The sequence below is a fragment of the Zalophus californianus genome, chromosome 12 (genome assembly GCF_009762305.2).
Source record: "Zalophus californianus isolate mZalCal1 chromosome 12, mZalCal1.pri.v2, whole genome shotgun sequence".
NCBI classification, from domain to species: domain Eukaryota; kingdom Metazoa; phylum Chordata; class Mammalia; order Carnivora; family Otariidae; genus Zalophus; species Zalophus californianus.
The window spans coordinates 14,450,442-14,472,868 of NC_045606.1; the positions used below are offsets into that span (position 1 = coordinate 14,450,442).

General features: G+C 38.6%; 1 protein-coding gene across 2 annotated transcripts in view; it reads left to right on the top strand.

Moving 5' to 3' along the window:
• VPS41 (VPS41 subunit of HOPS complex) overlaps positions 1-22,427 on the top strand; it is a 206,942-nt gene that overhangs the window by 30,487 nt on the left and 154,028 nt on the right. For both annotated transcript variants that reach the window (XM_027573348.2, XM_027573349.2), the window contains 2 exons: positions 5,137-5,244; positions 11,398-11,475. In XM_027573348.2, coding sequence (XP_027429149.1) covers positions 5,137-5,244; positions 11,398-11,475 — 186 coding nt within the window. The remainder of the gene's footprint in view (positions 1-5,136; positions 5,245-11,397; positions 11,476-22,427) is intronic.

Genomic DNA, 22,427 nt, shown 5'->3' on the forward strand with positions numbered 1-22,427 from the left:
TAGTGTTTTAGAATCCTACATAGGATGGTTTAAAGGACTTGTCTTTAATTAAAAGTGCTCTACACTTAGTGAAAATCCGTGTTAGTTGAAGAATTGATTCTTTTTAAAGGAAAGCTGCAAATTTTTCTTGTATGGGTAAATGTCACTCTATTCATATCTTCGCTTAGCTGCAAGTCAAGACTTGTACTATTCCACTAGGTTGTCATAGAAACGCAGTTAACTGTCATCTCAACTCAGACTGTTGATGGTTTTATTTGTAGGTTTGCAAGATTATTAAAATTTAACAAAAATTATTGATTTGCCTTTTATTAACACTAGGTTATTTTCCATGGAAATTAAAACTGCACAAAACCTTTCTTTCTGCTTAAATTTTTTTAAAGGTAAAACTATATTAAATCTGCTTGATTTTTTTTCTTAAATTGTGTTTAAAATGTGATATATAGTCTGCAGCAGTAGAATAACCTCCATGAATTGTATTTTTGAATCATTTTCCATTTTCTTTGTTTACAGCAAGCAGAAAAAAAAGCCTTAAAAATTCACCTTTAGCCTGCTTTTTAACTTAACATAAAAGATACCTGTCAGAAAAGCATGCAATGCTACATCAAGTGCCTAATATTGGAGTTTTCATTTTATTTATGGTTTGAAGCCTAGCACAAATGCTTCAGTGAGCTGTGTTGTGCAAGTATTTACTTTTGTATATTTATGTGAGAGAAATTATTTCGTTTTCACTTATGAATAAGACAGGCAAGCCTTATTTACAGTAACTTTATCTAATGGTCCGTGGATGAGTGCTTTTATGCAAAACAGTCAAGAGGCTAGAATTAACTTTTCACATTGGATGCACATTTGATGTCCAGACTTGAGCAACATGTGGTATCTTATTATAAAGACTAGCATTCAGGATTCAATTTGTATTTAACACATTTACTTCAGAAGGCACATGTCATCTTTGCCACATTTAATGTTAACTTTGATTTCCATTTCTTGCTTGTAGGCACATAAATAGAAGTGTTTATTTGTTGCTTTTTGTCATTTTCCTTTTTGTAGGTTTTTTTAGACGTGGTTAAACAACAGGTCACCTTTGACATACGATGGCTCCTTGGGTTGATTATCGTCAATTATCTTTTTAAAGAAGTATAGGTATTTTATTTTATTTTATTTTGTTTTATTTTATTTTTTATGTGGAGTCCAATGTGGGGCTCGAACTCACGACCCTGAGATTGAGACCTGGGCTGAGATCAAGGGTCAGATGCTTAACCACCTGAGCCATCCAGGTGCCCCAAGAAGTATAGGTCTTTTAGATAACCATGCTTGTTAAACTTCCTTTTGTTGCTATTTGTTCTTAAAGTTATTCTTGGAAGGTTAGCAGTGAATACATCATTTTTGATTTTTATGCTCTTGCTAAAATAAACAACTAATAGCTTTATATAGTGGGGTAAGAAAATTTGACAGCTCATCAGAGACATGGAATATTGATTTTTTTAAAGATTTTATTTATGAGAGAGAGAGAGAGGAAGTGAGAAAGCACGAGTAGGGGTGGGGTAGAGAGGGAGAAGCAGACACCCACTCCCACCCCAACCCCGTTGCTGAGCAGGGAGCCTGATGTTAGGCTCAATCCCAGGACCCTGGGATCATAACCTGAGCCGAAGGCAGACGCTTAACCAACTGAGCCACCTAGGCGCCCCTACTGATTTTTTTTAAACCCGATTTACTGCTCTTGAAATTTTATTACTTTTTTAGCTAGCCTGCAGGATGGCCCCCAATGATCCTCACCTATCATTCCTGCTATTGTGACCTCCCCTCCCACACTGAATTGTGGCTGACCTGTATGATCAATAGAATACTGCAGGAGTGTGACCTCTTAGGCTAGGTCATATTCAACTTTGCTTTTTCTTGGATCACTCACTGTGGGGGAAGTCACTTTCCATGTTCTGAGGACACTCTGGCAACCCAAACAGAGGTCCATGAAGTGAGGAACTGAAGCCTCCTGTCCACATCCAGCACCAACTTACCTACCATTTGAGTGAGCCATTGTGGAAGCAGATACCCTAACCCCAGTCAAGCGTTCAGATGGTTGCAGCCTCAGCGGACATCTTGCCTGAAACCCCGTGAGAGACCTTAAGTCTGAACCACCCAGCTAAGCCTCCTGTATTGCTTACCCATAGAACTGTTAAATTCATATTTTAATAGTTAAAATTAAAATCATACATATTTATTGTTTTAAATCAGTAAACTTTGGCATAATATGTATGTAGCAGTAGATAACTAATGTACCTGCTAAATACATTTTTAAACATTTCCTATTGATCACACAGTTCATAGTTATTTGTAGGCATAGAAATTGTGGAGGCTTTGTAGCCTTATTTTCTGTTGTGATTTGTAGCATCATTTTCATAGGCAGTAGGGTAGTGTGTTATACAATCATTAACTTTAGGGCATTCATAACAACTTGAATTTTGGCTTTGTATATGTGTCTTGATGAAATTAAAATTTTAATCATCATTTTGTACTAAAAATCTATAAAATGGAATAATTATATTTAACTCTCCAGTGTTTGTTTTTTTTAAAGTCAAGAGAATGGAGGCATCTAATGTTAAGTCTGCTTCATGGTGTTTGATGAGTATCATCCTTTCCATGCGATGATGCAGTTCTGTGCCCCAGAGGTAAAGACTTCTCTTGGCATTTGAGTTTGCATCTCTGCCTGGTGTGTCCTGTCAGTCATAATCTTCACCAGGCCCAGCACTTGATACTCTAAGAGTAATTTTTCTTTGACTATGATGTATTTAGGTGTGATTTTCTTCATATTTATCTTGCTTGGGATTACAAAGCTTCTTGAATTCCTGGGATGATGTCTTGTCAGTTACAGGAAATTCTCCGTTGTTAACCTCTTTAGATATTGTTCCTGCCCCCCCATTTTTCTTATTTTTCTAGGACTGTAATTAAAAGCATTAGCTCTTTTCCCTGTGTTCCAAATAACTCCTATTCTGTATCTTTCGTCCATTTTTCTACTCTGCCTTCCCTTTAGATATTTTTTGACCTGTTTTACACTTCACTAATCCTGTCTTCTGCTAAGCCATCTGTTGCGTTCTTAGTTTCAGTGACATTTCTCGCTTTTAAAATTTCCACTTGATTCTTTTTTATGGATTACAATTCCCTGTTGAAAATTTCTGTCTTTTCATCTGTCTTCTCCTCTCTTATTGAAGATATGAATTATAGTCTTATTAAAGCCCTTTTTGCTAACTCCAGGTCACCCATGGGTCTGTTTTTACGGTCTTTTTTTCTCCTTGACTTTTAGTTACTTGGTCCTGTCCTGTGGCATACCTGGTGATTTTTTTAACTGATTTTATTATTTTTTATTCTTAGTATTGTAAGTGAAAATGGTAGAGGCCCGAGTAGTTTTCGTACTCTTTTAAAAAGTTTTCTTTCTCTCAGGAGTCACCCTGTCCTTTAGTGGACAGGTAGGTTGGGGGTTACATATGTACCTTAATCCAGTCAGGGGTTGAACTGAGTCTGAGACAGATTGAAGTTTTGGTAAGCACTTTTTTTTGTGTCCCCTGGGGACCAGGAGTTCCAGTTAACCTGTGGTATTCATCAGGACTTCATTTGTTGGTAATTCCTGAACTCTATTTCTTATCTTCTCAGCACATCAAGGCAGCTGATTTGCATTTTTGAGGCTTTCTCTTTAGCTTCTTAGCCTTTTGCCTCATGTTACTTTGGAAATGAGCAGTTGTCTTATGGGGAAAAGTGGCTGTATAACAAGCCCACTTGTCCGCCTCTCTCCTCCACTGGGATCTCAGCCCTTCAAGCTTCCAGTTTTGTTACTCGAGCCCTACAAGTACCAGAAGGTTTGCTGCTTTTCCTACCCTCAGCAGTGGCCATCTTCCAAGGCAGAGCTTGGGTTCTCAGCCTCTTGTCCTACACTCAGAATTGGTAAATACCTCCAGGAAGAACGGCTGGCGCATGGACAGCTCACCTCCCCACACTTTCTCCGGTTTCTCCACCACCTTGGAACTTTGGTCCTTCTAGCTCAGGTGGTGGCTTTAGCAGCCCTTTCACTGACGCCTTTGACTGTTGCTGCGTATTTCATTAAGGCTCTAGTTTTTCTGGGTGGGCACATTGGCATGCCTCACGCTACTTGAATGTTAGCTGGGAAGTGAAGACTGTGCAGTTATTTTTGAAGGGAATGTCAGTGGGTAGATTATGTTTATGAACTTCTATTTTGGCCCGCTTTATCCTGTCACAGTTGTTGGTACATGCACATTTTATCGTTTCTCATCACATATTGATACCGTAAAATAACATCTTTATCTGAATCATTGTAATAATCTTTATAATTATCCTTGATTTAATTCAGAGCCCTCATAGTCAATATAGTTTCCTAACTTAACTCCATAACTGTGAGGGTTAAGGATAGGATAAGGTATGCTGTATCAACAGTGAGGTTGAATGTACAAAGTTAGTAATAATGCGTACAAAATGATTAAGAAATTTTAATACATTTAAGAGAAAGAAATTTTTAACACATTAGGTTTATTCAGATGAAAGTAAACAATACATTTTCTAACAAATGATCATGGATTATCAGTTTTGAAAAATAAATATTATATTTTATCTGAAGGTTTAAATACATTTTGTTGTATATAAAATTTACAATTTTCTTTGATTTTTTGTAATTATATTTTTCTAACTAAAATGAGATATTCTCAAATCTGACAAAAATATTTATAGTCTTGAGATACAAAATCCATGTCTTTGGAAGTTTATTGTATTCCTATCTCCCTCCTGTGAGTGTTTTATGTCCGTGAGGTCAAACTGACAAGTATTTTGCCCACACATCTTTTATTGGCATACGTGGCCAGATAGTTTTGTATTTAATATGCCAAAGTTGAATACTATCGGCAGTAGGAACGTATACTCTTATTTTCAACCTTTGAATGTATTCTACTGGTGAAGTTGTAGCAGCTGATACACCCAGTTGGAAAAATGAAACATGAAGATCTTAACCTTGAGCTGTAGTTGTAGTTATTGACAGTCATTGAGGAAGACATCTCTGGGTTCCCCTTAAGAAATGTGTTTTGAGTCTGACTATTTCAAATGAATCCATGATGGCTGTCATTTTCTCTGTTATTTGTGCAGGAAGAAGAAAGTGAAGAGGAGCCCAAACTGAAGTATGAAAGGCTTTCCAATGGGGTAACTGAAATCCTTCAGAAGGATGCAGCTAGCTGCATGACAGTCCACGACAAGGTAAGAAAGCCCTTCTAGAGGATTCTTCTGTAAGTTGTTTCTCTTGTAAGTTTGTTTATACTTTGGAGTCCTGATGCTCTTGGTGCTGGCTTTTTCCAGTAATTGTGTCTCCCTCCTACTCTTCCTTTCTTCTTCGTCTCCAACAAAAGAATGAAAACAACAACCAAAAATACTATATGTATGTATTTGCGCACACACCCCCTCACACACACACTGCAAGGGTGTATCATGTAGAATTTAGATAGATGGGGAAGATTTATAGCAAATAGTTCTTGGCAACTCTATCACTTTAAATTCCTCAAACCATAAGTAGTAGAGTTGGGAAGTGTTAAGATTGGAAATGGTTTAGCCCTCAGTGCTTTCATAAGAGCAGAAGAGATTACACTGGAAGTGTTAGGAATCAGTAGAAAGGCCCCAAATGATTACTAGTATGACCTATGAATGAATTAATATATTCCACATTTTAATCTTTGCCATAACAAAACCCCGACCAAGTTTGAGTCCAGCCTAAGTGGCTATACAACATCCTTAGCCTATTCTTGGACCAAAACAAAATGTGTTGCAAGCGGAGTACTGGAGACTGGGCCGTTTGTCCCTACCCTTCCTTTTTCCTTCAGGTCTCATTCCGCTGTAAACAGATTCCTGTATCCATTCACCATGTTAATAGAACGTTCATTTTTTTGCTCTTGCTTCACCAGAAACCCCCTCCTTTGGGACACATCTCGTTAGGATGTACCACCATCTACCCCTTCCCATTGTTGCTATCTTCCTGCTCCCATTGCTGTCATGTCCCAAATTTCTCTTTGTTTTGCTTCACTCACTGAAGACTGGCCTTGCCGTCCTTCTTGCAGACCTTTCCCTCTGCCTTGTCTCCTCTCTCCACCAGTAAGGCCACATCTGGATGGCGTCTTTACCTGGAACTTGAGGATCTTTCAGTCTGCTCTCTGGTGACCCCTTTTATCCTTCAAGCCTTTGTGTTAATTTTCCTACTAACCCTGTTCTGTGACTTTAGGGAGCTCTGATCTTGAATCTGTTCTTTATTTAATTTCTTGTGTCTGTCAGATGGTTAACTGCCTCACTTTCACCAGTGTCTTCAGTTCCCTTCTGTCCCTGTCCTTTATCGTGCCCCTCAAGCCACTACAAACACTGTTGATGATTTGTTCATGATCAGTTCTTTTAGTTCTCAGTCTGTCTTCTCAGCCCCTATCCCTTCACTCTGAGGATGCCATTTCTATATAATTAAGAAAATGGAATCTCTCAGGCATAATGAGCCTTGGCTCCTGACCCCTTTCCCAACTCATCTGGATCCATGCCCATCCTTCCCCACAGGAGGCTTTCTTCCTCCCGTTCAGAGGTCTTTTTGTCCGCTGTTGATCTGCACCACATCTCATTTCCCCCCTCCTCTCCTAGTGATGCAAATCCTAGCCCCATGTCACCACAAATCCCTTTCTGTGTCTGTAGATTTGCCCATCTTGGATATTGCATAGACATGGAATCATACATTTTTGGTTTCTTGTGTCTGGCTTCTTTCACTTACCATAATGTTTTTGAGGTTCACCCATGATGTAGCCTGGGTCAGTACTTTACTCCTTTTTGTTTGTGAATAGTATTCCATTGTATGGACATACCACATTTTGTCTGTCCATTCACCAGCTGACAGACATTTTCCTGCTTTCAGAAGTGTGGATCTCACCTTTCTTCTACACAAAAGCTTTGAGAGAAGCTTTCTTAAAGCCTTTTTATCACAGCACCATTCTTTTATCATTCTCTTGATCATTTCTATGATTCCTTTCTCGTTCCTTCACTTTCTCCTTACCTCTACCTTTCTCTCACATGTTGGTTTTCCCAGGATTTGGTCCATTGTCCACATTTCTGTTTAGTTTGTACTTTTCTTCATTTTAAATGTCATAATTCCTATGACCACCTACACATGGACACCTCCCCAGAGTAGTGTGCTTCTTTATCCCCGTGCTTCTTAAACAGTTCTTCCTTTTGTTCTGTTTGTGCCTGAAACTCAGCACACCCATAATGAATGCATCTTCTTTTCCATCTCTAATCTCTCATCGATTTTTGATCTCTATCCCATTTGGCGGCATCACAGTCTCTTTTGTCACCTAAACCAAAGCTGACTCTTCCTTTGCTTCCAGCCAGTCATTCCTAAGTCCTGATGATTTTCGCACTTCCCCTGCCTGCACTCACAGACCTCTCATTTTTCTACTTTAAAGCCTTCTGCCACCTGGTTTCCAGGATGATCTGTTGAAAGTACAGGTTTAAAACCCTTGTGTGATTTTCACCATCTGCTACATAAAGTCTAAGCTCCTTACTGTGGTGCGTAAGCCCCCCTAAGATCTTGCCCTCTCCTGCAATTGGCTTTATGTCTTCCCACTTTTTGCTGCATGGGTGGTGTTCTGGTAGCAACTCTTGGCTGTTTTTACTCACAGTGTCCCTTCTGCTTGGATTCTACCCCATCTCAGCTGCTTGAGCCCACTCCCATCCTGAGCCCTCATCTTTCAGTTCAGACACTTGTCATTTCTCCTAGAACTAACACACACCTTGCCAGGCAATCTGCTTTTTTGCAGATTTGCTTTCACTCTGGTCCAGCCACAACACTCCTTTCTATTAAAGTCATCTTCCAGAAATTCAGATCTGATCATGTAATCCTCCCTAGAATTCTTGATTGGTTTCCTGATGTTTCGTGATTTGGACACCCTCTCTTACACCCTTTTTCTCTCCTACCTTTCATCTTCATAAATATTCAGATGTTTCCTATTAACCTACCTTCCAGACTCATCACTTGTCTCTTCCCCTGGGCACAAACTGGATGCTCCTGCCATGTATAACCACTTGTTGTTTCTTAACTTTGTCCTGCCTTTTATGTGACTCCATGCCTTTGAGCAAGTTGTATCCATTCTGCCTAAAATGGTCTCTACTACAAACCTGTCCCATCTGCCTCAGGGTCTACTGTCTAACTCCTCCTTGAGAGTTAAGCATAGCTGACATCGGCCATGTTCCATAGGGTCTTAGAGATGCTGCCATTTTAAGCGTACTCTTTAATTTAAATTTAATTAATCGGTCTTTTTAATCTATCTCCTTTATTATACCATCACCCTTTTAAGTTATACCTGCTTATTGTCTAAGCATATATGGTTGAACCTCTGAACAGATGAAATGAACAGTTTGCCTGCCTAGGGATCAAACTTTATTAACACCATAATTAAACCAATTCAGTCAAGGAAATTGACAGTGGAAATTGTAATTAGTGCTGACTTTTGGAACACACACTCTTAATCTGATGCCCATGTTTCTATTTATGAGGCTTCTGATCCAGTTGAGAGTATTTTGGCTCTTAATTTAGGCCCTTGCTCTGCCACTGATGGACCGTTTCCAGGGAAGTCACATCAACTCCCGGGACTTAATTTCTCATGTGTAGTTAAAGGCACTCCCTGCTCTGATGTTTTGAATACTACAAAACACTCTGAGGAACATAGATGATACTATACAGCTGATCACATAGGAAATGTGCTCTTACTTGTTTCCTTCATAGTGTCCAAAGCTTGTCACTTCTGCTTCTTTACTTACACAAAGTCCACTCATTCAGAGTAGTTATGCCAGGGGATTGGATGGGTCAGAAGGATTGGACGTCCATCTGGTAGTTTTGTAAAGGGAGTCAAGTTTCTGTAATTAAACATGAAGGGGGCTAATTAAATTATGCTTGTTCTTTGCCCATCCTGGATTTTAAGTGTTCTCAGGTTAAAAAAAATTTAATAGTTACAAAAGCTCAAGGCTTTTAATGGCCAGAAGGAGTTGCATTGAAAGGATTTGAATTCACTTTTGTGATTTGTGGCCAATTTTGCCCTTTTTTGTTGAATTTTTGAATAATTAAAACTATTAGCAAGTGAAAGTATGACTCATCAGTAATTTCAATAGTTAAATTTTCTAAGACCTATATAGTTGTCTTATCAAACTTGTTTTTTTAAGAGCACTGAAGTTATTGATTTCTAAAAGACAGCAGCAACAATTTATCTAATCCAAATGATGAAATGTTTTAGTAAACAAAAGGTAGCTTGTCATAGAAACCACTGTATTTTTTTTTTTTTTTTTTTTTTTTGAGAGAGAGAGGTGGGGAGGTGCAGGGTGAGGGAAAGAGAATCTTAAGCAGTCTCCACGCCCAGCACGTGGATCTCATGACCCTGAGATCATGACCTGAGCTGAAATCAAGAGTTGGACGCTTAACCATCTGAGCCCCCTGGGCACCCTGAAACCACTGGATTTTTTGTTCATAAATAAAGTAATTATAGTTTCAGGTTGAAACTATAAAATCAAAATAATTATTTTGTGTTTTCTTTCCATCTCAAATATTAAATGAGTCAAACTAGTAATTTTGAAAAAGGAAAAAGGGAAGGAATTAATATTTGGGTACTCTGCATAGAAGCTTTAAAACTTTTGATAAAATAAAGTATTATTGGAAGTTCAAGAATGGCCTTCACAGAGGCTTTGGAGAATCACCCAGTACTGAAGCACCTTTAGGATCCAAGCCCCTTTACTTTTCTAACAAACAAAACACAGTATTTATGAGGAGAATCAATACCGTCGAATACTTGGGGTGCAGTGAGCTTTTAAGACTCATTGTTTTATCATAGCCTCAGAAAGAGGCAGAGTATTTGTTTTTAGTTAGTATTATGCAGGGGTTTTTTTGTTTTGTTTTGTTTTGTTTTGTTTTTAATTCAAGTACTGTCAGAGTCACGGTGGGAAAAAAAAATTACAACCATCTGAGCCATCTGAGTCCTCTGTTTCTGATTAGAATGCTCTTTTGCTTTGGATGCAACATCCTGGTTTGGTTTAAATATTCAGACTAATTTCCCCCTAGAATTACCTCTTGCCCCTTCCTTTGCAGGGCCCAGGCATCCCGTTTCCAGCAGGCTTGCTGTCTTCCCTGGATGAGTAATCGGCATGGCATCCGGTGCATTCAGGCAGGCCTGTGCGCTGGAATCGTCATACCTAGTTATGTCTGCACACCTGATGTTTTATTAACCAGTATTGATTTTTTTACCCCGGGGGACTTTTTTCTTCCTGAAAAAAGGCAACCTTGCAGGAGTGAAAGGCATTGCAGGGGATGAATTTCTAATGAACCCCTTATTTCCCTTTTTGTGACTTCTCTTTAATGTAGCTTCATATTTTAAGTGCCTGAACTGAAATTTCATTTTAAGCAATTCCATTTCGATAAAATCCTTTTAAATCTTGACTTTCTGTAAGGTTATTTTTATAAAGATTGTGCTGCTTTACTGAAACGCTTAGTAGTGCCTGTAAATTTGAGCATTTCATTATAGGTTGCAATGAAGCATGCTCACATGCAATGAAATACATAGAATTTGGAACTATTTGAGTTATGCTGAAAGAAGTAAAAAAGAAGAAAAATCTCATGTCATATTTCAAGTAGTCCTAAAGTTTCTTCACGTTTGTTTAGGGTTAGTTGAAAGAATTAAAGGAACAGTGGGAGATATGAACTATTTCATACCATAAAATGAATACGTAGCTTAGCAGTTATTTTGTGACAGAAGAGGATTTTTTTTTTGCATTAGAATATAAACATTTACACTCAGTATTATACATTAACTTTTATAGAGGCATCTAAATGCTAACTGATAGTATAAATACTTCCGAGCTTTTTCATCTCTCAGCATGACTTAGATTTTCCTTTCTTAAAAAAAAAATCATACTTTGTCGTTTGTGCATGTGTATATTGTTAAACTTAAATGATAGCACAGATTTACACATTTGCCATAAATTATGGGGCGGTTAATCATTCCCTTCTGACTTTGAGCTCAACTGTAGGTTGGTCGTGCTTTCCCAGCTACACTGGAATTTGCAGCCTCAATCCATCAGGCATTGTGTATGGACCGCATATACACCATTAGTTGTCAGCAGATGAGGGTCCTTATGAGTCATTCTGACAGCCAGCTTGCGCTCTCACAATAAAGTAGTCCTGCTCTGTTATTTCCCTGAAGCTGGAAACAAGCCTTCACCAAGGAGTACATATCTTCCAAGGCATTGCAGACCACTTACACATTTGGAGTCTTGACTTTAAAAATGCTTTGATTACTAAATGTGTATTAATGGTACATTAATAAACTGACCCCTCTGTTCTTCTTGCAGTTTTTGGCACTGGGCACCCATTATGGCAAAGTTTATTTACTTGATGTCCAGGGGAACATCACTCAGAAGTTTGATGTAGTAAGTATACAGTATAAAATAACGTATGAACTAGACTTCATGCTGAAAATTTATGCTTTACAATATTAGCCTTAGCAGTTTGTTGTAATAGTCTAAAGAAAGGGCCTTTATCAATTCGATCAGAGTGCTTAGGATGTAACTCTGAATTTTATAGTATATGCTAAAAATTATAAAGGTGAACGTGAAACGGCAGAGGTCTATAAATATATATATAGGCATATATATATGTATACACATTTTATATTTTGACTTTGTATCTTTATATATAAATACCATTGAAAAATTTATTTTTATAAATCTGTTGAATTGTAATTCTTTAGTTAATTATACTCATCCATTTGACTTTAAATGGAGTATTTAAAATACTTCTGTATGTGTTCTTTTTTTTATTTTTTTCTTTAAATTTTTTATTGTTATGTTAATCACCATACATTACATCATTAATTTTGATGTAGTGTTCCATGATTCATTGTTTGTGTATAACACCCAGTGCTCCATGCAGAACGTGCCCTCTTTAATACCCATCACCAGGCTAACCCATTCCCCCACCCCCCTCCCCTCTAAAACCCTCAGTTTGTTTTTCAGAGTCCATCGTCTCTCATGGTACGTCTCCCCCTCCGATTTCCCCCCCGTCATTCTTCCCCTCCTGCTATCTTCTTCTTCTTTTCTTACCATATATTGTTTGTTTCAGAGGTACAGATCTGTGATTCAACAGTCTTGCACAATTCACAGCACTCACCATAGCACATACCCTCCCCAATGTCTATCACCCAGCCACCCCCTCCCTCCCACCCCCCACCACTCCAGCAACCCTCAGTTTGTTTCCTGAGATTAAGAAGTCCTCATATCAGTGAGGTCATATGATACATGTCTTTCTCTGATTGACTTATTTCACTCAGCATAACACCCTCCAGTTCCATCCACGTCATTGCAAATGGCAAGATCTCATTCCTTTTGATGGCTGCATAATATTCCATTGTGTATATATACCCCCTCTTCTTTATCCATTCATCTGTCGATGGACGTCTTGGCTCTTTCCACAGTTTGGCTATTGTGGACATTGGTGCTATAAACATCGGGGTGCACGTACCCCTTCGGGTCCCTACATTTGTATCTCGGGGGTAAATACCCAGTAGTGCAATTGCTGGATCGTATGGTAGCTCTATTTTCAACTGTTTGAGGAACCTCCATACTGTTTTCCAGAGGGGTGGCACCAGCTTGCATTCCCACCAACAGTGTAGGAGGGTTCCCCTTTCTCCGCATCCCCGCCAACATCTGTCGTTACCTGACTTGTTAATTTTAGCCATTCTGACGGGTGTGAGGTGGTATCTCATTGATGTTTTGATTTGGATTTCCCTGATGCCGAGCGATGTTGAGCACTTTTTCATGTGTCTGTTGGCCGTTTGGATGTCTTCTTTGGAAAAATGTCTGTTCATGTCTTCTCATTTCTTGATTGGATTATTTGTTCTCTGGGTGTTGAGTTTGATAAGTTCTTTATAGATTTTTGGATACTAGCGCTTTATCTGATATGTCATTTGCAAATATTTTCTCCCATTCTGTCGGTTGTCTTTTGGTTTTGTTGAGTGTTTCTTTCGCTGTGCAAAAGCTTTTTATCTTGATGAAATCCCAATAGTTCATTTTTGCCCTCGCTTCCCTTGCCTTTGGGAATGTTTCTATGAAGAAATTGCTGCGGCTGAGGTCGAAGAGGTTGCTGCCTGTGTTCTTTAGGATTTTGATGCACTCCTGTCTCACGTTTAGGTCTTTCAACCATTTGGAGTCCTTTTTTGTATGTGGTGTAAGGAAATGGTCCAGTTTCATTCTTCTGCATGTGGCTGTCCAATTTTCCCAACACCATTTGTTGAAGAGACTGTCTTTTTTCCATTGGACATTCTTTCCTGCTTTGTCAAAGATGAGTTGACCATAGAGTTGAGGGTCCATTTCTGGGCTCTCGATTCTGTTCCATTGATCGATGTGTCTGTTTTTGTGCCAGTACCATACTGTCTTGATGATGACAGCTTTGTAATAGAGCTGGAAGTCCGGAATTGTGATGCCACCAGCTTTGCTTTTCTTTTTCAACATTCCTCTGGCTATTCGGGGTCTCTTCTGGTTCCATACAAATTTTAGGATTATTTGTTCCATTTCTTTGAAAAAGGTGGATGGTATTTTGATGGGGATTGCATTGAATGTGCAGATTGCTCTAGGTAGCACTGACATCTTCACAATGTTTGTTCTTCCACTCCATGAGCATGGAACGTTTTTCCATTTCTTTGTGTCTTCTTCAATTTCTTTCATGAGTATTTTATAGTTTTCTGAGTACAGATCCTTTGCTTCTTTGGTTAAATTTATTCCTAGGTATCTTATGGTTTTGGGTGCAATTGTAAATGGGATCGACTCCTTAATTTGTATCTCTTCTGTCTTGTTGTTGGAGTATAGATAATGCCACTGATTTCTGTGCATTGATTTTATATCCTGCCACTTGACTGAATTCCTGTATGAGTTCTAGCAGTTTTGGGGTGGAGTCTTTTGGGTTTTCCACATACAGTATCATATCATCTGCAAAGAGTGAGAGTTTGACTTCCTCTTTGCTGATTTGGATGCCTTTGATTTCTTTTTGTTGTCTGATTGCCGTGGCTAGGACTTGTAATACTATGTTGAACAGCAGTGGTGAGAGTGGACATCCCTGCTGTGTTCCTGACCTCAGGGGGAAGTTCTCAGTTTTTCCCCATTGAGAATGATATTTGCTGTAGGTTTTTCATAGATGGCTTTTATGATATTGAGGTATGCACTCTCTATCCCTATACTCTGAAGAGTTTTGATCAAGAAAGGATGCTGTACTTTGTCAAATGCTTTTTCTGCATCTATTGAGAGGATCATATGATTCTTGTTCTTTCTTTTGTTAGTGTATTATATCACGTTGATTGATTTGCGGATGTTGAACCAACCTTGCAGCCCAGGGATAAATCCCACTTGGTCATGGTGAATAATCCTTTGAATGTACTCTTGTATCCTATTGGCTAGTATTTTGGTGAGAATTTTTGCATCCATGTTCATCAAGGATATTGGTCTGTAATTCTTTTTGATGGGGTCTGGTTTTGGGATCAAGGTAATGCTGGCCTCATAAAATGAGTTTGGAAGTTTTCCTTCCATTTCTATTTTTTGGAACAGTTTCAGGAGAATAGGTATTAATTCTTCTTGAAATGTCTGATAGAATTCCCCTGGGAAGCCATCTGGCCCTGGGCTTTTGTTTGTTGGGAGATTGTTGATGACTGCTTCAATTTCCTTAGTGGTTATAGGTCTGTTCAGGCATTCTATTTCTTCCTGGTTCAGTTTTGGTACTTGATACATTTCTAGGAATGCACCCATTTCTCCAGGTTATCTAATTTGCTGGCATAGAGTTGCTCATTATATGTTCTTATAATTGCTTGTATTTCTTTGGTGTTGGTTGTGATCTCTCCTCTTTCATTCATGATTTTGTTGATTTGGGTCATTTCTCTTTTCTTTTGGATCAGTCTGTCCAGGGGTTTATCAATCTTGTTAATTCTTTCAAGGAACCAGCTCCTAGTTTCGTTGATCTGTTCTACTGTTCTTTTGGTTTCTAGTTCATTGATTTCTGCTCTGATCTTTATGATTTCTCTTCTCCTGCTGGGTTTAGGCTTTATTTGCTGTTCTTTCTCCAGCTCCTTTAGGTGTAGGGTTAGGTTGTGTATTTGAGACCTTTCTTGTTTCTTGAGAAAGGCTTGTATTGCTATATACTTTCCTCTCAGGACTGCCTTTGCTGTATCCCAAAGATTTTGAACAGTTGTGTTTTCATTTTCATTGGTTTCCGTGAATTTTTTTAATTCTTCTTTAATTTCCTGGTTGACCCATTCACTCTTTAGTAGGATGCTCTTTAGCCTCCATGTATTTGAGTTCTTTCTGACTTTTCTCTTGTGATTGAGTTCTAGTTTCAAAGCGTTGTGGTCCGAAAATATGCAGGGAATAATCCCAATCTTTTGGTACCGGTTGAGACCTGATTTGGGACCTAGGATGTGATCTAATCTGGAGAATGTTCCATGGGCACTAGAGAAGAATGTGTATTCCGTTGCTTTGGGATGGAATATTCTGAATATGTCTGTGAAGTCCATTTGGTCCATTGTGTCATTTCAAATCTTTATTTCCTTATTGATCTTTTGCTTAGACCATCTGTCAGTGAGGGGGGTGTTAAAGTCTCCCACTATTATTGTATTGTTGTGAATGTGTTTCTTTGCTTTTGTTATTAATTGCCTTATATAATTGGCTGCTCTCATGTTAGGGGCATAGATATTTACAATTGTTAGATCCTCTTGTTGGATAGACCCTTTAAGTAGAATATAGTGTCCTTCTTCATCTCTTATTACAGTCTTTGTTTTAAAATCTAATTTGTCTGATATAAGGATTGCCACCCCAGCTTTCTTTTGGTGTCCATTAGCATGGTAAATGGTTTTCTACCCCCTCACTTTCAATCTGGGGGTGTCATTGGGTCTAAAATGAGTCTCTTGCAGACAGCATATCGATGGGTCTTGTTTTCTAATCCAGTCTGATAGCCTGTGGTTTTTGATTGGGTCATTTAGTCCGTTTACATTCAGGGTAACTATTGAAAGATATGAATTTAGTGTCATTGAATTGCCTGTACGGTGACTGTTACTGTATATTGTCTGTGTTCCTTTCTGGTCTGTGTTACTTTTAGGCTCTCTCTTTGTTTAGAGGACCCCTTTCAATATTTCTTGTAGGGCTGGTTTCGTGTTTGCAAATTTCTTTAGTTTTTGTTTGTCCTGGAAGCTTTTTATCTCTCCTCCTATTTTCAGTGACAGCCTAGCTGGATATAGTATTCTTGGCTGCATATTTTTCTCATTTAGTGCTCTAAATATATCATGCCAGTCCTTTCTGGCCTGCCAGGTCTCTGTGGATAGGTCTGTTGCCAGTCTAAATTTTCCACCATGGTAGGTTACAGATCTCTTCTCTTGAGCTGCTTTCAGGATTTTCTCTTTGTCTCTGAGACTTGTAAGTTTTACTATTAGATGTCGGGGTGTTGACCTATTTTTATTGATTTTGAGAGGGGTTCTCTTTGCCTCCTGGATTTTGATGCCTGTTTCCTTCCCCACATTAGGGAAGTTGTCTGCTATAATTTGCTCCAATATACCTTCTGCCCCTCTCTTTCTTTCTTCTTCCTCTGGGATCCCAATTATTCTAATGTTGTTTCGTCTTATCGTATCGCTTATCTCTCGAATTCTGCCCCCGTGATCCTGTAGTTGTTTCTCTCTCTTTTTCTCAGCCTCTTTATTTTCCATCATTTGGTCTTCCATATCGCTGATTCTGTCTTCTGCCTCATTTATCCTAGCACTTAGTGCCCCCATTTTTGATTGCATCTCATTAATAGCCTTTTTGATTTCGACTTGCTTAGATTTTAGTTCTTTTATTTCTCCAGAAAGGGTTTCTCTAATATCATCCATGCTTTTCTCAAACCCAGCTAGTATCTTTAAAATCATGATTCTGAACTTCAGGTTCGACATTGTACTAATGTCTGTATTGAGTAGGTCCCTGGCAGACGGTACTACCTCTTGTTCTTTTTGTTGAGCTGATTTTTTTCCTTCTTGTCATTTTGTCCAGAGGAGAATAGATGAATGAGAGAACAAAATGCTAACAGGGTAACAACGTCCCCAGAAAATATACTCTAAACAAATCAGAGAAGACCTGAGACCAGGGGAAAAGAAAGGGAAAGAAAGAAAAAAGAAAGAGAAAAGAAAAAAAAAGATAAAGATAAACAAAAACAGAAGAAAACAAAGAAAAACAGAATATGATCAGGCTAGTGCATAGATCAGTGCCCCACACTAGATTTTGGGTGTATATTGGTCAGTTAGAAGAAAGTGCCTCCGAAAATTTTAAAGAAAGAAAACTTATATATGTACAAAATAAGGGTTGATACGATGAAGGGATGGAATATTTCTATAAAGATGAAAATTATAAAAGATTTTATAAAAGGAATTGATAAGAAGTTGTTTGAAAAAAGAAAGAAGAGGATTTAAAAAAAAAAAAGGGGGGAGAGAATGTGATCAGGCAGGAGACTCGAGTAAAGCCATACACTAGAGATTTAGGGTATATTTTGATTTGTTAGAAGAAACTGTATCTCAAAATTTTAAAGAGAGAACAACTTATATATATATGAAAGGATAGAATATGACTCTAAAAGAAAAATAAAAATGATTCTTTATTAAAAAAGGATTGATAAGTTGTTGGTTGAAAAAGAGAAAAAGAAAAATTAAAAAAAAAAGTTAAAAAAAATAACTTTGAAAGAGTAAAGAATCATGATATAAAAGCCATGAATTCTATGTGCATTATTCCCCTAGCACTGGAGTTCCGCCATTCTCATTGATCAGTAAACTTGGTCTTGGCTGGCTGTTTTTGCTGATTTTCTGCGGGAAGGTCCTGTTGCCGTGGTTCCCAAATGTCTTTGATGGAGGCGGAATTGCCCCGCCCTTGTCAGTCAGGGCTAAGTAATCTGATTGGGTTTGCTCCTGGGAGCTTTTGTTCCCTGCAAACTCTTGGTACAGGTTTGGAGGACCAGAGTGAAAATGGCGGCCTCCCAGTCTCCGTCCTGGAGGAGCCGAGAACTCGGGGCCCCGCTCCTCACTGCACTCCCGGAGAAAAGCAGTCAATCACTCCTGTCTCCCTAGTCTCCTGCTACACTCTGTGCTCACCCGGCCTGTGACCCAGTGTTTCTATCTCTGGCACCCCACTCGGTGTGGAGTCTCCAAACCCAGCAGATCCCTGTGGTGCGTTCCCGTGCCACTCCTCCCAGTTGAGGAAGGGGAGTCTCCCCGGATTTGCCGCTTGTTGGGTCCCTGCTGGAGGAGCAGTGGCCCGACTGTGTCGCTGATCACAGTTTACGGCAACCCTGAGCTGAGATCCCGCGCCTCAGCTCCGTCTGCAACCGGCTTCCCCGCTCTGATACCTGGGAGCTCTGCCACACTCAGGCACCCGCGGTCTTTCTGTGACCCTGAGGGTGCCACCCCCCGCTTAGCCACTGGCGCGACGTCCCTCAGCGGAGCTGACTTCTAAAAGTTCCGATTTTGTGCTCTGCTGCTCTATCACTTGCCAGAAGCAGCCGATGGAGGCCTCCTCCCCCGCCGTCTATCCTCCCAAATATCCTCTGATTCACTTCTCCGCATGTCCTACCTTCCAGAAAGTGTCGCTTTTCTGTTCAGAGAGTTATTTTCTTTGAACTCCTGTTGAGTTCGTGGGTGTTCAGAATGGTTTGATCCCTATCCAGGTGAATTCCTGAGACCAGACGAAATCCAGGTCTCCTGTATATGTTCTTTTTAAAGTAGAACAGTGCGGAATATATAGGTGAATTGTTATTAAAAGAAAAAGTACTGCTTTTATTAGTGAATACTGGTCCTAATTTACACACAGGGGAAGTTGTGAAATCCTTAAAGTGTGAAGCCCCCTCATTTGGTAAATTGTAAGTACCAATCTTCTCTAGATGCCAAATGTAACTGAAGATTGATTGATCACCTTGCTGGTTCAGTTTATCTCTTTTAAATATCGAAAGCTATTATTCTATGTGAATGTTTTGATGCTTGGATTCTTGGGGGATTATATTGATTGAAAGTAAAGAGCTAGGCTTTTTAATTTTTTAATTGTGATTTGGAATCATTGAGGATGAAGGAAATGTGGAATTTGAAGCTTGGTTTTGGTGTTTAAGATATTCCTTGGAGGTTTCTAGAGCGTCTATGGTTGCGTGCATGTGAATATTCGGAGTGAACAGGATGCTCATTTTAGGAGGCAGGTATTACTTTTTCAAAGACAGCATCAGCACTTGTTGAAAGACCTATTATAAGGTATTGGTATAGTTTATAAAGGAGACCCCAGTTTCTGAAGTTGGCACATTGGGTATGAAAGGAATAGGTTGCTTCATTTTACTTAAGAGAAACTGAACCACTCAATGTTGACAGAATCTTGGGAACAGTCCTGGAAGGGACACACGCACACGAATTATACTAATACCCAAATTGTGGGTTCTTGTTTTGCTTCAGCATCTTTCAGACAATAGGAACATATGTTGGACCCTCCATCTACGTCCTGGACACCCATCTTGGTGACAAACGTTTGTTCTTTCAATTGCCATCCATTCAAACGTGTAGCTGATGCTGGGAAGAGCTCTTTTTCGTGGTGTTACCTAGAGCTCCTCACCATTAAAACAAAAACAAACAAGAAACAGCCCAATAAAATCTCACCTGTCTGGTCTCTTGAACTTCCTGCTCTAGGTAGAGGATTATGTGACACTGCTTCTAAAGAAGTCTTTTAAATATTGTGTAGAAATTGCAGTGCTTCATTGCTGAGGTTCACAGGCCTACCTGCTGGGTCCGTTGCTAAAAGAGAAACCAAGAAAAATGCTGTAGGGGTTTATTCACTCATTCATTCAGCCTTTGTATCTGCACAGTATAAGCCTTTACTTACATCCTTTCTGATGTCAATTTTATGTCAGGTATATCCCATATCGTCTTTCAGGTAATTTATGGTATCATCCCCCCTAAATTTGCCCACACTTTTTTCCTTTTTTTTTTTTTTTTAGTCTGCCCATGTGACATCTTCGAAAATGAAGTTCCCTAGAGCCTTGCCTTCCCCTTACCTTTCTTCTTTTTTTTCTGGCAGGAGAGGAAGATGGTTTGATGGTATTTTGTTTACTTTCTCAAAGAATTTGATAGTCTTCTATGGAAAAAGTTTTTCAGGAGACCCTGGCTTCTTCATGAACATTACCATATTAGGCATATGACTTTCAGGTGACAAGTTTCATACTGTCCTCTTTTGAAAGGAGCCTTAGTATACAGCTTCTCATCTCCGAGTTTTTTCCTCTATTATTTTATTTTCATGTTTCTGATGATGTGATTGCTTTGTGGGGCTCTGTATCACTCCTTTTAAAAAAGGATTCTTTCAGTTATAAAAATACTATTATGACTTGAATTTGCTGCTTTTCTTTGAATGGAATGGTTGCCATTTTAATCCAAAACTTTATTCTTCATTAGAAATGCAACAAGAGTGAACAAATATTTTTAAAAATTAATGAATAACACTCCTGACTTTAGTTTTCACTTCTGAGTGGGAATAATTTAAACAAAATTAGATAAGATAATATCTTACGTTTGCACAGTGTTTATTTCCTCAAGCAGTATCTCTTCACCCCATTCACTGCATTTATAGTTTTGATTGCGGTAGTTTTGTTTGGCAGGGGGTGGGGGCATGGAGGAATCTCTGACAAAGTTTCCCAAGGGATTCTGCTGTTTGAGCTGGGTTGGAATCATTGCACTAGAGGCTGTCTGACTTGACTTTAAATACATATGAGGTAAAAGAAATAACCAAACAAATCATTCTGCATGTTGAAGAAAGATACTTGTTTTCCAATTAATATTTCAGGAGAAATACTATGTGGCCTGCAGTTCCACTTGTAGGTATATATTCAAGACAAATGAGTGCAGTGCTTATGTACACACACACACACACAACATATATAGAAAAGTGTTATAGTAGCTTAATTCATAATAGCTCCAAACTAGAAACAACCCAAATATTCATCATTCGTAGAATGGATAAATAAATTCTGAGCAATTAAGAACAGACTCTCTATCCATGTAGTAACATAGGTGAATTTCACAGATTTAATGTTCAGCCAAAGAAGCTGGACACAAATGTGTACATGTTGTATGATTCCTTTTTATATGATGGTAAGAAAAAGTGAAACTATGGTGATAGAAGTCAGATATTATTTGACCTGGGAGAGAGCACAGGAGAATCTTCTGGAGTGCTGATAATATTCTCTATCATGATGGCTTCATACACACACACACACACACACACACACGTTAAAAATCACTGAAGTATAAATTTGAGATTTGTGGTCTTTAGTCTGTATTATACCTCAGTAACACACACACACACCCACACATGCAGAAGTACCTGTACACTTGTATGTATCTTTGCCCTTGAGCAAAATTCAAAATTCAAATTATCCTTTGTCTGTTGAAGCAACCCTTTCTTCACCTTACTTCTAAATACGAGCAAATTTGTTAAGTTGGTTTCCTGTTCAGGGATCTTTATATGAATGGATCACGCCGCTGAGATTATTCCTACACCTGTGTACGCTTCTACAATTATAGAAAAATGTAGATAGAGAGGATTCTGTGTTACCCAGTCATCTGTGACTGTTCTTTTGTTGACTGAGAGTGAAAACCACTGAAATGATGCTTTCTTTTGCATGTTGATATTCATATTTCAGAATACTTAAAAGAATATTCAGATATGCTAATGTCTTAACCAGGTATGTGTTTTTTAGAGGTTATTTCTAGATATGACTTTATGTTAATTCAGACTTAATTGATAAAGTTCACTTCTCTTTAACTCACAGAGTAAAATATAAGTAGGCCTAGCTTCTCATCTGAAGTGCTCAGGTTGCTAAGAAAATTGCCTTTAATATAGATCAGGCCATATTCCCCTGAAAAATAGCTGTCTTAATACTTAACATGGTATATAATATGGGACTTCAAAATTCTTAGGGGATCTCAAATACCTTCTAAATTTCCACATGGCATTTATGCCCATATAATGCCATTAAATCATTGTGGTTACTTTCTCTTTAATAGCATCCACTTTCCTTAAGGCTATTAATTTAAGGCTTACTAATTAGAAGTATTACTTGGAAGCAATGAGCAAATTATTTTGGAGCATTATTCTGTATGTTTTAAATCTTTGTTCTTTTGAGTGTGTTAGACGGAGAGCACAGAACATCACTGACCAACCATAAATTTCTGCTGTTTACCTTCATGTGTTTTTTTTCCTTTGCTTGAAATAGAAAATGATCTGGCTTTGCTGTCATGGTGCCGTGGCAGGAGACGTCAGATAAATACCTACAAAATGGATGGTTACGAAAGGAAAGGGATAAG